Below are 14,900 nucleotides of genomic sequence, written 5' to 3'. Positions count from 1 at the left end.
GCCTGAGCGTCAGGGTGAGGGGGAGACTGCCACCCGTGAGTGGGGTGGCAGGCTCGCCCACTCCCCTGCGTCCCAGCCAGGGATCCTAACAGCGGCAAGCAGCCCGCTGCTGTGTCAGTGGGGATCCTGGTCGCAACACACTGACATTGGCTCTGAGTGTGCTGCAGCCAGACTAGGGTCAGCTGCCCCCGGGCCACTTCCGACTTCTCCCTCTACTGGTACCTGTGTCTCAGCGGCGTCTTCCACAGCGTCCCACACCATGGGCTCCTCGGGATACTGAGCGAGGGGTAAACTGGGCAGCTCCTCGGGGTCCCTTTGTATTGGTCGGCTTAGGGGCTCTTCCAGTGTCTGGTCGGCATCCAATCTCCACAGGTATGGCCAGTCCTCGGGTCGGTCGCAGGCGGCAGGAGTCTCCCCAGTGGGAGCTAGGGCATCAGCGTCTGGCCTCTCTGGTGGCCAGGCTGCTTCTGAGCCCTGGGGCTGGGCTTTTATACTTCCTGCCCTGCGCCTTGACCTCTGAGGGGCGGGCGCAGGCTCCAGTGACTCCGCCCACTTTGACGTCCGTAAGGGTTCGCCCCTCTCTGGGGCGGCTGGGAGCCAGGCCGCCTCACTACACACACCCCCACTCAAGTCTGGCTCCGTTCAGCGGGACCAGACTCCTCCATGCCTCTCAAGCGGGACAGAAAGTCTGCATTAGCGTGGTCCTTCCCGGCCCTATGGCGAACTGTAAAGGCGTAGGGCTGTAACACCAGGTACCACCGCTATAGTCTCATATTATGATCCTTCATTTGGGCCAGCCATTGGAGTGCGCCGTGGTCAGTGACCAACGTGAATGAAACTCCGAGGAGATAATAATGCAATGCATCACAAGCCCATTTCACTTTGAGGGCTTCCTTTTCCACTACCGCATACTTCTTCTCCCGGGGGAACAGCTTCCGGCTGATATAAACGACCGGATGTTCTTCCCCGTCCACCTCTTGGGAGAGGACAGCCCCGAGTCCTACCTCCGAGGCGTCTGTCTGGAGGATGAATGCCTGGTCAAAATCGGGACTATATAGGACCAGTTCACAGCAGAGGCTTGCCTTGAGTGTCTGGAATGCGTTATCGCACTCTCGGGTCCAAACCACTTGCAACGGGCTGTCCTTGGTCAATAGTCCAGTCAAGGGGGCTGCAATTGCCGCAAATTGGGGGATGAACCGCCGATAATATCCAACAAGTCCCAGGAACTGGCGTACCTGGCGTTTTGTGGCCGGCGGTGGGCAGAATGCAATGGCCTGGACCTTTCCCACGTTTTACTTGTCAATTCCCTATGGTATACCCCTGGTAGGTTGTTTCTTGCCAGCCAATGCAACACTTCTTTGGGTTGGTTGTTAACCTGGCTGCCCGCAGGGACCTCAGGATTGCTGCTACCCGCTCTAGGTGGTTCTCCCATTGGTGACTATAAATAACCATATCATCAATGTAGGCGGCAGCGTAGTCTTGATGGGCTGAAGGAGGTGGTCCATCAGCCGCTGAAACGTGGCCGGGGCCCCATGGAGGCCGAAGGGCATCCGAGTAAACTGATACAGACCCGTAGGGGTGGCAAAAGTGGTCTTCTCCCTGGAGGCCGGCTCGAGGGGGATCTGCCAATATCCTTTGCTCAGATCAAGAGTGGTGATGTAGCGGCCCTCTCCTAACCAGCCAAGCAGCTCATCTACCTGGGACATTGGATACACATCGAACTTTGAGATGGCATTGACGCGTCTGAAATCGATGTAGAACCGTTGGGTGCCATCAGGCTTCAGTACCAGCACTACCGGGCTGCGCCATTTGCTTTGTGATGGTTCGATGACTCCCAAATCCAGCATGGACTGTACTTCCTCTTCAACGACCTGTCGTGACATGGCAAGGGCCTGGTCGCGCCCCGGATCACCACCCCAGGCTCTGTCTGAATTGTATGATGAACGAGGGCGGTGTATCCCGGTTGGGTTGTGAAAGTGCGGGGGAACGCTTGTAGGAGACACTGGGTCTGTTTGAGTTGTTCCTCAGTCAGCATCTCTCCAAGCTGGGGCCCTCCGGGGTCCTCCGAACGTGTTACCTGGGCACCCAGTTAGGGTTCCGGCAGGTATGAGTTAAGAGTCCCTCTTGCTCCCGCCAGGGTTTGAGAAGGTTCACATGGTACCGTTGCATTTTCTTGCGCCGGTCGGGCTGGTTGATCTCATAGGTGACAGGCCCGACCTTTCGGACCACCTCATAAGGCCCCTGCCACCGGGCCAGAATCTTTGATTCGCTTGAGGGGTGGAGGAGTAAAACCCAATCTCCAAGTTGGAAATCGTGAGTCTGTGCATCCTGGCTGTAGGTCTGGGCCTGAGCTTCTTGGGCAGCCTTCAAATTCTCCCGTGCCAGGGCCCCAGCCTGCGTAAGGCGCTCCTGGAACTGGAGTACGTATTTTAAGAGGTCCTGGGCAGGTGACAGGGCTTGTTCCCATGTCTCCCTCATTAGGTCCAATAGGCCCTGTGGGTGATGACCGTACAGTAGTTCAAAAGGGGAACATTTTGTAGATGACTGGGGAGCCTCCCGAACCGCCAGGAGCAGAGGTGGAAGTAACTGGTCCCATCGGCGGAGATCTTCTTGGGGGAACTTGCATAGCATGTCCTCAAGGGTCTGGTTAAACTGTTCAACCAACTCGTCAGTCTGGGGATGGTAGACCGACATCCATAGTTGCTTGATTCCCAGAAGCTCACACACCTGCCGTAACAGCCGAGAAGTAAAATTGGTGCCCTGGTCCGTGAGACTCTCCCAGGGCAGGCCTACACGGGCGAAGATCTTTACGAGCTCAGCTGCGATAGTGCAGGCCATGATGTTTCGGAGGGGGATTGCCTCGGGGAACCAGGTGCACAATCCACCATGACCAATATATACTGAAATCTGGCAATGCTTTTGGGGAGAGGCCCCACTAGGTCCATGGCTACATGCTCGAAGGGGGTTTTGATCAAGGGCATGGGGACCAGAGGCACCTTGGGGGTCTGTGCAGAAGCAGCCAACTTACAGTCTGGACAGGACTTACAGTAGTTCCTCACCTCCTGGTGTATGCTCGGCCAGAAGAAGCGCATCAATATCCAGGACAGAGTCTTCTCGTGGCCCAGGTGTCCGGCCACCGGGACGTCGTGAGCTAGTTTCATGACGGCTCACCGATGGCATTGGGGCACGAGGAATTGCGGGGGTCCCTCTCAACCCGATAAAGGCGCTCCTGCTGCAGTTCAAAGTGTGGCCACTGGGCCGCCCGGTGTGGATCAATGACAGTGCCATCAACAGTGGCCAACTGCTCGTACGCCCGCTTGAGTGTGGGATCGGCCCTTTGATCACGGCAAAAGTCAGTGTGAAGTGAGGGCTCCCCAACAGCTTCCGGAAGAGAGTCCTCCGATCCTCCCGTCGGTTCGGTAGGGTCGGATGCTTCCCCTTCCTCTTCCCCGGTCTCAGGGGGGTCTCCTTCCAAGACTGGCGCGACCCTCGGGCATTCCCTAGTGTTTCCGCGGAGGACTTCTGGGAACTCTGGCCAGTCCTGTCCCAGGATCACTGGGTATGCAAGGTGCGGGCTAGACCCACCATCGGTCGGGTGACCCCACCCACTGTTAGCTGGGCTCAAGTACTGGGGTAGGGCCATATTTCCCCATGGACACACTGCAGCCGGATCATCCCCAGGTGGGTGTCGGCCTGGGGGCCTAAGTTTTGGTGGATCAGTGTCTGGCCACAGCCTGAATCAATAAGGGCCACCGTTGGGTAACCTTCAACCACCACTGGCATCGTGATCTTGGCGGGTTGTGGCCATCGGGCACGGGTTTCCCCTGAGCATACCTGGCCAAAGTTGCACTCCATCGCTGTGCAGTCTCATTGTAAATGGCCATACTCCCTGCAGGAAAAACAGGGCCCAAGGTCCACCCGTCCCGGCTGTGGATGCGTTCCAGCGGCTCCCTGGGGAGGGCTCCGGTTGATCCCTCGAGCAACTGGAGAAGGTGCTGGCGCTTGTCGCACTGGGGCCTCCACCGGACGGGTTCAGGGCTCCGGACCCCAGGAGGAAAGTCATGAGTCAATCCAGGTGGGCAGCCCCCTCCTCTCTGTGTTAGGGCGCCCCAACCGGGGTGAGGCTGCTCGAATAGTCAGACCCACCAGTGCCTCAGCGGCTAGAAAGGCCTTCATCAGGGTGATGGTGGTGGCTAGCGTCGCAGGCCAATAGCAGAGGACCCAGGAGTATGTGGATGAATTGTTCCAGCACGATTTGTTCGGTGAGCTCCTCCAGAGTTCGTCTTTCGGGCTGCAGCCACTGCTTGCACTCTTCCCTTAGCTCCTGAGCCACCATCCAGGGCCAGGCCCCTGTGGGGTAGGCCAGGCTCCGAAACCACTGCCGGAAGGTTTCCGGACTCACATCCAAGGCATCTAAAATTGCCGCCTTTACTTGACTATAGTCCCATGCCACATCCGTTGACAGGCCCCGATAGACCGTCTGAGCAATCTCAGTCAGGTACGGGGCCAGGAGAGTAGCCCATTGATCTGGGGCCCAACCAGTGATGACCGCCACCCATTCAAACGTTACGAGAAAGGCTTCTGGGTCGTCGTTGGGGCTCATCTTCGTTAGCCGGATAGGCGGGGCGTTGCTGGGTGGCCCCAGGGACCCCACCGGCTGGGGCTCCGCGGGACGGGGCAGCAATGTCGCCAACTGCTGCAGGCATTGTTGCTGGTGGACTCAGTTCTGGCATCCCAGTTCCAGAATCAGCTGCTGCTGTTGTGTCCCCAGCTGCTGGACCAGTTGCTGCTGCTGCTGGAGCTGGGCGGCGGCGTGCTGCTGCTGCTGCTGAAGCTGGGCCGCCTGCTGCTGCTGTTGGTTCTTTGCCAAAAATTTAATAAGCTTGTCCATGTCCATCGCTGCCTCAGACAAGTTTGCTCAGATCCCTCCTCACAGGGATCAGGGTTCGGGACGCAGGTCCCCACTTCTGGTACCACGTGTAAACATCCACTGTCGGGGTTCGCCCCTCTCTGGGGCTGCTGGGAGTCAAGTCGCCTCACTACCCGCATCCAGTGCACTGTGAATTAGCCTAGTGGGGCAGGGAACAGCCAGGAGCTCAGGCCCTCAGGCAGGGGCTGAACAAACAGTTCAGCAATTTAAGCTCAGGCCCTAGGTCAGGGCAGGGCAGCAAACAACAGTTCAGGGCTCAGGCCCTCAGGCAGGGGCTGAACAAACAGTTCACCAATTTAAGCCCAGGCCCTAGGTCAGGTCGGGGCAGCAAACAAGAGTTCAGGGCTCAGACCCTCAGGCAGGGGCTGAGCAAAGCAGTTCAGTAGTTTAAGCCCAGGCTCCTGGACCTGAGCCTCGGGGCGAGGGGGAGACTGCCACCCGTGAGTGGGGTGGCAGGGGGGACACAGGCCCGTCCACTCCTCTGCGTCCCAGCCAGGGGCCCTAACAGCGGCAGGCAGCCCGCTGCTGTGTGAGTGGGGAACCTGGCCGCAACACACTAACATTGGCTCTGAGTGTGCTGCAGCCAGACTAGGGTCGGCTGCCCCCGGGCCACTTCTGACTTCTCCCTCTACTGGTACCTGTGTCTCAGCGGCGTCTTCCACAGCGTCCCACACCATGGGCTCCTCGGGATACTGAGTGAAGAGTAAACTGGGCAGCTCCTCGGGGTCCCTTTCTATCAGTCGGCTTAGGGGCTCTTCCAGCGTCTGGTCGGCGTCCAGTCTCTGCAGGTATGGCCAGTCCTCGGGTCGGTCGCAGGCAGCAGGAGTCTCCCCAGTGGGAGCTAGGGCATCAGCGTCTGGCCTCTCTGGTGGTCAGGCCACTTCTGAGCTCTGGGACTGGGTTTTTATACTTCCTGCCCTGTGCCTTGACCTCTGAGGGGCGGGCGCAGGCTCCAGTGACTCCACCCACTTTGGCGTCTGTAAGGGTTCGCCCCTCTCTGGGGCGGTTGGGAGCCTGGCCGCCTCATTACACTGCCCAAAATCACAAAAGAAGTCTGTGCTAGAGCAGGGAATTGAAACCAGAGTCACAAGCTAGTATCCAACACACTGAATCACCGTTTTTCTCTAGGCAAGCACAAAGCCAGTATGAGCCATGGAAGTGTATGGGGATGAAGAGGGAGAGAATATGTACAGATATGTCTGAGTGGGGAGCAGGAATGGGTGGAGTGCACTGCTCTCCAGTTATCCCCAACAACATAGGGTCCCATGGGGACCACTGCCAGCTGGCACATGTCAATCAGGGTAGTCCCCAGGTTGCTCTAACCTGGGCTGAAGCAAAGAACCAGGGAGTCACAACTGGTTCCTGGTTCTCTGGGCGCTGCTGCAAGGGATGCTGGAGGAATGCTGTAATGGAGGAAATATGCTTTTCTTGGGTTAAGCAGGATATTTCAGCATTAGCATGAGAAGAGACTAAAACTATTTATTATTAATATAAACCACTTGATGCCCCAAAGCTCTCAAGCAAAGTTATCAACAATACTAAGATGAAAACGACAAGGAGTCCGGTGGCACCTTAAAGACTAACAGAAATGTTTTTTTACCCACGAAATCTTATGCCCAAATAAATCTGTTAGTCTTTAAGGTGCCACCAGATTCCCTGTTGTTTTTGTGGATACAGAATAACACGGCTACCCCTTGATACTAAGATGAAAGTTAATATCACAGTTGCATGCACTGAATCCTAATATTAAGTTCAGGGAATTCATTAGAAGGGAGCTCACAGATAAGACCTCAATAAGTAGAGTATTATTTCACATGTTAAATCCATCTTGAAGCACAAAACAAAAGGACCAAGACTAAGTGTCCATCAGTGAACTTCCATCCATGCCTCAGTTTCTCTGAGTCAAAATTATTTATAGGATCTCTGTGGGTGAGGCAGACTCCACTGTACACTTTACTTAATTTTTACTCATTTGCCTTTTCTTTATACTATGTATTTTTTCCTTATTCCTGATCACAGAGTACATGAAAATGTCACACACCTTACAATCTGAGATGAAAGAAAAGTTTGGAGTTTGATCTTGATTGAGATCAGGTGCTTATTAAAGAAAACTAATTCATACTACTACAGTCAGCCAAATTTGGATGGAGCTCTGGCAAAAACAGCATTTCTGGCTGGATTTATTTATTTCCAGAAAATGGAAGTGGGAAGAAAAAACTCTACCGGTACATTTTAGCACCTCATTTTAGCTTGTACTTGTTCCTAAAAGAGGGCACTTTGGAGGCACAGAGCTACGCAATTCCATCCTCAATTAACTGCAATTCTTTTAAAGTTATGTTAAGTCATTGGGGGCACACTGGAGTCAGATAGTTTTTAAATGTTTGACATGTGGTCATATACTTACATATACATCTATTAAGGACCAGACTCTAATCTCTGGGGTAAATCTGGAGTAACTGCTGAAATCAACAGAGTTACTTTAAGTTTACAGTGGTGTAACTGAGATCAGAATCTAATACAATGCAAAATAGGGAAGGGGCAGAAGAAAGCAAACAGCAGCAGCAGATTTAGTCCCTTCCCCAACATAGAGGAATGGTCTTCGTAATAATACTGAAGCTCTAAATTCTTGTGGCTAACTGTATGAGTCATTTTCTTTCCACACTACTTGGAAACCATTAATCCAGGCCACTCTTCTGAGACTGTTTTTGGTTTTTTGTCTGTTTCTTTCTTTATAGCCAGTGCATGGACACATTATATATGTTACTTGCATGTACCATATGAGCTCTGTAATTCTGCTGGAGAAAATGACACAACCTACCTGAGCAAAGTAAGTCATTGACTGAAGTGTAACAGAAGCCATCAGAGCCTACACTGATCTCCTGCCTAGAAATCTCTTGGTGTTTTATTACCTAGCCATATTAATTTGAGGGGAGGGGATTGGGCTGATAAAGGATTTTATTTGCATTTTATTTTTCAAAAACAGGGAAGATGTAACAGTGCCCTGGCCCAGAGCAGGTGATATGAAGCTAGAAAATAAAGATCAGCCTTTTGTCAGTACTCCTGTGTGACACACGCATGTATTGTCCTTCTAGGTATGTGGGCATTTTATATCACGCTCCCTAACCACTGAGACAGTTGTTGGAGAAGGGTGCTCAGCACCTCAAAGGGCACAGGTTGCAGGATCAGGCCCAAAGAGGCTTCTCTTTTGAGATGTTTGGATCTCTAATACGGTCTGAGTCACGGTTTATTGAGAAGTGCTGCTATTTCGGGGATTTTCCCCTTCTCTCCACCCCTTTTTTCCATAGTTCTGTTGAATTCATCCTCCTTTGTCATTAGGTGCACACCTTGTCATGTAGACCACAATTTAAACATCAATAACGATCAGGAAACACACTGTACTCATCTCCGTCCCGGGGAGTTAATCAACTCAGGCAAAGCTGGTTGAAAGTAAAGTTAGCTCTTCGAGGTTCAAGTGTGTCTACGATCATTCTAAGGCCTTGCCTATGCTTGACTATTAGGGGAAATATCCCACCATTGCACAGATATCACTGCACCTATTCTCTTCTATGTAAGCACTTACTCTGTGCTCACTGCCCTCGTATCTAAGCTCCATTGGTAATGTAGACAGGACTCTGACATTTTTACCACAGTTCTAGAAGAGACAGTGGTGAAAATGCTGGGGGCTACTTGAGCCCTGTGTGCATTAATGCTCCCAATGTTGCTACTATGGATGAAGCTCCATCTGAGGTAGCACAGCAGCGAGAGGTCTCCCAAAAAACATTCATGTAGACACCCTTGATGAGAGCACTGTCACTTGAGTGGAAAAGAATTAAAAAAGCAAACAATGAATATTAAAGATCTGTACAGTGCAAAGAATGAGCTCTTTGCTGGCCCTTAACAGATGATAACCCTAATAGCATTGTTGAACCGTTGAGTCTGAGAAGAGAGGACAAAGGGTTAAAGGAAACCAGAATGGCAGAAAGAGAAGGCAGACAGAACAATATAATAGGCAGCAAATTGCCTCCAAATCAGACATGAACCATGCTGAAAATTGGACACATGAGTTAAAGCCTTAAACAATATTGTGAAACCCCGATACAGGATAAGGAGCTTAAATAATAAAGGAAAAAATAAAAGCTTCTAGTGACAATTTTTGCTACACGAAACACCTACTGGAAGAAGCAGACTAATAAACACATCTGGCATCCCTTGGTTACAAGGCAATTAAATACTGTGATGGGGCAAGGCCAGATGGCTACAGTAAAGTACTGAGAAACAGGTATGTTAGCCCCAGGCTAAACAAATCCCTAGTACCCTGGTAACCAAATGGCAGTTGCTCCAGGTTAATCAAGGCACCTGGAGCCAATTAAGATCTTTCTAGAAGGCAGTAGAGAGAGCTACTTTAATTAGAACACCTGCAGCCAATCAAGGCAGGCTAATCAGGGCACCTGGGTTTAAAAAGGAGCTCACTCCAGTCAGGCAGGGAGGAGCCAGAGGAGAAGGAGCGTGTGTGAGGAGCTGGGAGCAAGAAGGCAAGGAGCTGAGAGTGAGAGAGTGTACTGCTGGAGGATTGAGGAGGACAAGCGTTATCAGACACCAGGAGGAAGGTCCTGTGGTGAGGATAAAGAAGGTGTTTGGAGGAGGCCATGGGGAAGTAGCCCAGGGAGTTGTAGCTGTCATGCAGCTGTTACAGGAGGCACTATAGACAGCTGCGATCCACAGGGCCCTGGGCTGGAACCCGGAGTAGAGGGCGGGCCCGGGTTCCCCCCAAACCTCCCAACTCCTGATCAGACACAGGAGGAGCTGACCCAGACTGTGGGTTCCACAAGAAGGGAAGATCACTGAGGTGAACAAATCCGCCAATAAGCGCAGGACCCACCAAGGTAGAGGAGGAACTTTGTCACAATACAAAATAGTATGTTAAAGCAAGAAAAAGTTTCAAGATGCCTAATTCCCTCCAGACTGTAGTGGGAAAATCAGACTTCAATGGAGTTGCACCAGAAATGTGCAGGGAGAATTTGGCATCAAATATCATGATAAAGACTTTGCTAAAGCAACAGCAAAGGAGAGCTCAAGCCATTGTATCATCTGGAACATAATCCAAACAAGAAATAAAGAAGTCATCAGCATAATGTATTGTAAAATGCTATGTGCAGAAGTACCAGTATAGCTAAAGTATCTCTTTTCACTTCCATTTTCAGTTATGTAATACCCTCTCACCCCCAACAAGTTCCTTTTGGGGATGCAATTTCTCCAGTATGGTCTCATGCCCAGAAGGTAATTTCTTCCACTAATGATTATTTGGCCATTTTAGACTTATCCAAAAATGGGTGGGCAAAAAAAAAAGGGGGGGTGAGCGGTGGGGAGCATTATTCAGCAATTAAGAAATTATTTCCCATGCTTTTTTCTCTGCTTAAAAATATAGATTTTTATTTACTCAGTTTAATGTAGCTGTAAGCATGGTGGATTTATATATATATACAGACAGACAGCGAGAGAGAGATTATATAGCTTGCACTGTAAACTGTCCAGAGGGAATGTGCAAAGAGGAAAAAATATAATGAGGAAAATCTGGCCCTGGGTCAAATTATATATGGACAAAGGATTAAATTTAGTAGTCACAGGCAAATAACAAGCACCATTCCATCACCGGTTACTGAGAGAATGCTGGGATTCTTACTCAGATAGTGTTCCTGAATCAGAACCAGGAACTCCTTCTTTCTCATCAGCCTCTGACTAATAGATGTATCTAAGGTCCTATTTATTAGCTCCGTGTCTGTGCCCCTCACTACCTTTAATGTGTTTGTGCTCACAACACCCTTGTGAGCTAGGGAAGTAGTCATACACATTTTACGGATGGGGGACTAAGATACAGACAGACCAAGGGCCAGATTTTCCTCATTATATTTTTTCCCCTTTGCACATTCCCTCTGGACAGTTTACAGTGCAGGCTCACTGTACCTACTCAGGAGATACTGATAACTTCAAGAAAGAACTAGACCTACATCTCACCACCTAGAAACTATTTCTTGTGGATTATCATTGCTAAGGCAAAGTGGAGATGTAAGCATTATACCAGTAGATGCCATCTTTTTATACTGATAGCCAAAAATTTAAGGCAAAAATAATGCAGCTTATAAATATTTATTAACCAAGCACACAGGAAGCATGAGAATGAGATGCAGAGGCAGAAAGATAGTTAATAAAACAACTCCCCTAAGAAATATACATAATGAGAACTGGCATAAAAGTTCACCGGAACAAGCCCACAAGCTTGCTAATGTTATGATGACTCAAAACTAAAGTTCCAGTCATCTGTGATCACGTTTATAGTGTCAGATCTTTTAAGCGTGCCTGCAGTTGGCTTTCCTAGTCACTTGACTGGCTGCTTACCCTTCACTCACTCTAACACAGAGATTGTTCTCAACACTATCAACTTGCTAACTCTACAAAAATGTCAACAATCTCATAGGTTTCAGAGTAGCAGCCGTGTTAGCCTGTATCCGCAAAAAGAACAGGAGTAATTGTGGCACCTTAGAGACTAACACATTTATTTGAGCATAAGCTTTCGTGGGCTACAGACCTCTTCATCGGATGCATAGACTGGAACATACAGCAAGAAGATATTTTTACATACAGAGAACATGAAAAGGTGGAAGTAGCCATACCAACTGTAAGAGGTCAATCAGCAGCAGGAGAAAAAAAACTTTCTCATAGTAAATTTCTTATTGATCCTCCATTGCCCCCTGACGTTAAAGGGTTACTAAGCAGTCCAATTCGTTCCTCAGCAAAGCATTTCTGCCACCGACTCCCAACCCCACCACCTTGGGAAAAGGATCACTTACACCTAGCATCTGATGTAAATAGTAGTACTGTGGCCCATGGTAATACAGCAGGAAGGTTTTCCAGAAGAGCCAGACATTCAGGAAGAGCCAGAAAAGCTAAAACGAACAAGACAACAAGAAAGAATGCATGTAAGTTAAAGGCACATGTACAATCCAGAACTTCTCAATATTTCTTTCCATCACACAGCACACATGCAATAAGCTCTCTAAGGATTTTGCAGCTGAATGAGAAAACGAGCGGAAAGACATTACAAAAACAGCCCCTGCTGGCTGTAAAACTTTTTGTTCTCAGCCAGCCTCCCAAAAGTTTGCATTGGAGGTTTAGTCCTTTAGACTCTTACGTAGCATCTTCCATGCAAACTGTCTATCAAAACTTACGGAGTTAGATGCTGCTATTAAAGAGTCAAAGAATAAATACATAGAAGGAAAAGACAAATTATGAGACTTAAGCAAGGAAAAGCACATTTTGAGATGAGCTCCACGATTTTTCTGCCCCAGTCCTGGAAAGAGGCTGTAACATAGATCAAACCCGCATGCACCATGCATAGATACACACACAGTCATTATCCCTTATTTATAGGAGTGCTGAAACAATTTTTGTAGTGCAGATGCTGAGAGTCACTCAACCAAACTGTAAGCCCTGTTCTCTGTATGATGGAAACCATTTCAAGCCAGGGGGTGCGGCAGCACCCCCAGCATCCCTAGTTCCAACACCTATGCTTATATAGCACACACGTGCGTATACACATACACACATCTACACACGACATACAGAGACAAATCCCTAGTACACACAATGTACATTAGCCACCCAACCACACAAGACATGCGCGTGCAGATGGGACCCAAAGCACACAGGACCGTGAGTTGCACACACGCGTGTAAAGTACATTTCAGGCAGGGCTGCGTGCGTGCCCACGTACACAGAGCCACACACGGCATGTAAGGTCCATGTGCACACACCGCCGTGCCCGGAACAAGGCCGGCGGCTCCCCGAGGCCCCGCTCCCCAGCACACACGTGCAGCAGCGGCAGGCACGCGGGGCCCTGGCCGGCCGCGGTCCCCCAGCCCCCGGGAGGCTCGGGGCTCAAAGTTTCTATGGGCGAAGTTCGCAGCGGGCGGTGGCAGCGCCGTGCGCGGAGGACTCCGCCCGGCGAGCTCCGCAGCATCCTACCAGACAGAGGTGCTTGCTCCCCTCATTGGCCAGCCAGCTGCTCCCGCACAGAGCCATGGTGCGAGCCCCGCGCCTCTGGCAGGGCTTCGGGGGGCAGCGGCTGAGCCGGTCCTGCTGCTTCTGCTGCTGCTGCTGCTGCTCGGTCCTCGGCTCCCCCTCCCCGCCTTCCGGCCGCCGCCCCGTCCTCTCCCTCCCCGCGCTGCTCTGCCCCCAGGGGCCTGGCTGGGGCAGCTCGCGCTCAGCATGCTCAGTTGCAGCTGCTGAGGCCCCTGCCTGGACTTGCCCTGGGGCCCTGTCCCCGAAATGGGAGAGGAGGAAAGGGCAATGTGAGCAGCGGCGGGGCACGCTGCACCCAGAAGAGGGTTAGGGGGTGGGGAAGGAGAAGGGCAGCTGGGTGCAGCTCTGGGCACAGGGGGCATGAACCGCTTGGTCAGGAAGCTGGCGATGCACTGCCAGACAGTGTCAAAGCAGGGGAAACATGGCAGGGGCGGGGGGAATTTTCTGGGAATTGGGCGAGCCTTATGCGGGTTGTCAAAGTGAGATGGGGGTGGTAGAGGGGCTTGTGTTCCTCTCTGGATGATGCATGTCAGCATCTCTGCCCCATGGTGATGGTGGTAAAGGCCCAGTGCAGCGAGTGCCTAGAATTCAAAGCCTAAAGATCTTTGAGGATCTGGGCTCTAGGAAACTTGATGCAGTTGTAGCACCTGCCTTATACACACACGTGTAAACCTGAGCAGGGCTGTGACCCCACGGGCCACTAAGATTTGGCCCAGCTGCCCTTCCATCGTGCCAGCAAGGAAGGAGCTTTGCCTTTACCACCCAGCTCCAATCGGGTGAAGGGTTGGGCCCTGGCCCTTTGCTTCCTCCCCGCTTCATATCACTCTTGCCGAGTTCAGGTTCCCAAAAGCGCCCCCACATTTTCAGGACCCAATTGTGCATTAGCGAACAAAAATATATTATGCCTTGAAAAAACTGTTCAAAGAATGAAGCACTTGAAAGTTAGGAAATGCCAGATTTATCATTGTCGGCATGACCTTATTTCTGTCCCCTTGAATGTCTATCCTGTGCACTGAAGAATGTGGGGTTCTGTGGAAAAAACAGTATGTCATCCTGTAATTAAAGACTGTTGCCACAGTGCATACAAACACTGGAGCTGAATTAAGCACTTCATGGACAACTGTAAATCTGGAATTTCTTTATTTTTGAGGGCTTGATTTTGCAACCTAAATATCATTCTTTTAACATAGTTCTTTATGTGTATAGTATCAGAGGGGTAGCCGTGTTAGTCTGGATCTGTAAAAGCAGCAAAGACTCCTGTGGCACCTTATAGACTAACAGACGTATTGGATGCATCCAGTGAAGTGGGTATTCACCCACGAAAGCTCATGCTCCAATACATCTGTTAATCTATAAGGTGCCACAGGACTCTCTGCTGCTTTATGTGTATGTTTTGTTTTCTTTAAAGGTTTTTTCAAAAATCAGTCAGCTGTAGTATCACCCAACACAAGTCACCAGCAGAGCTTGAATACAGAACCTTCAGCATTCACACACACTGCTATTTTTTGAGCAACGGAAGGCTATTTTTTCTGAGTGAAGTAGGGTGATCGGGATGTGATGAGAGGAAGCCTAGCCCACCTGGCTCTTTTCCACTCTTGCCCTCAGATCTGGGGGGAAACCTGGCCTACATGTTGTCCCTAGAGTGAGGAATTGATCACTAGAGCCGTGTGCCTGGCCCAGGGAGGGTTGGAAGAAGCCCAGCCCGATCTCTCTCCCCCTCCGTCCACAGGTTGTGGGAGAGTCTGCCCCAAGAAATTCCCAGTGCAGTGGGTGGGGGGGAGGAACTGATGCACTGAAGTCAAATGATTGAGGGGAGAACCACACCCAACACTCTCCAGTACAGCTGCTCTGGCAGCTCGTTAGTGGTCCCAGTGCAATGAGTGCTGAGTCTGCT

At 50.8% G+C, this 14,900-nt stretch overlaps 1 protein-coding gene across 2 annotated transcripts in view; it reads right to left on the bottom strand.

Moving 5' to 3' along the window:
• Window positions 1-13,006, bottom strand: part of NOX4 (NADPH oxidase 4) — a 181,158-nt gene extending 168,152 nt beyond the window's left edge. For both annotated transcript variants that reach the window (XM_032768741.1, XM_032768743.1), the window contains exons 1-2: window positions 12,950-13,006; window positions 11,776-11,871 (exon numbers count right to left, since the gene is read on the bottom strand). In XM_032768741.1, coding sequence (XP_032624632.1) covers window positions 11,776-11,871; window positions 12,950-13,006 — 153 coding nt within the window. The remainder of the gene's footprint in view (window positions 1-11,775; window positions 11,872-12,949) is intronic.
• Window positions 13,007-14,900: the final 1,894 nt, after the last annotated feature.

Source organism: Chelonoidis abingdonii, chromosome 1 (assembly GCF_003597395.2).
Source record: "Chelonoidis abingdonii isolate Lonesome George chromosome 1, CheloAbing_2.0, whole genome shotgun sequence".
Taxonomy (NCBI): Eukaryota; Metazoa; Chordata; order Testudines; family Testudinidae; genus Chelonoidis; species Chelonoidis abingdonii.
This window is presented reverse-complemented; position numbering and strand designations above follow the sequence as displayed.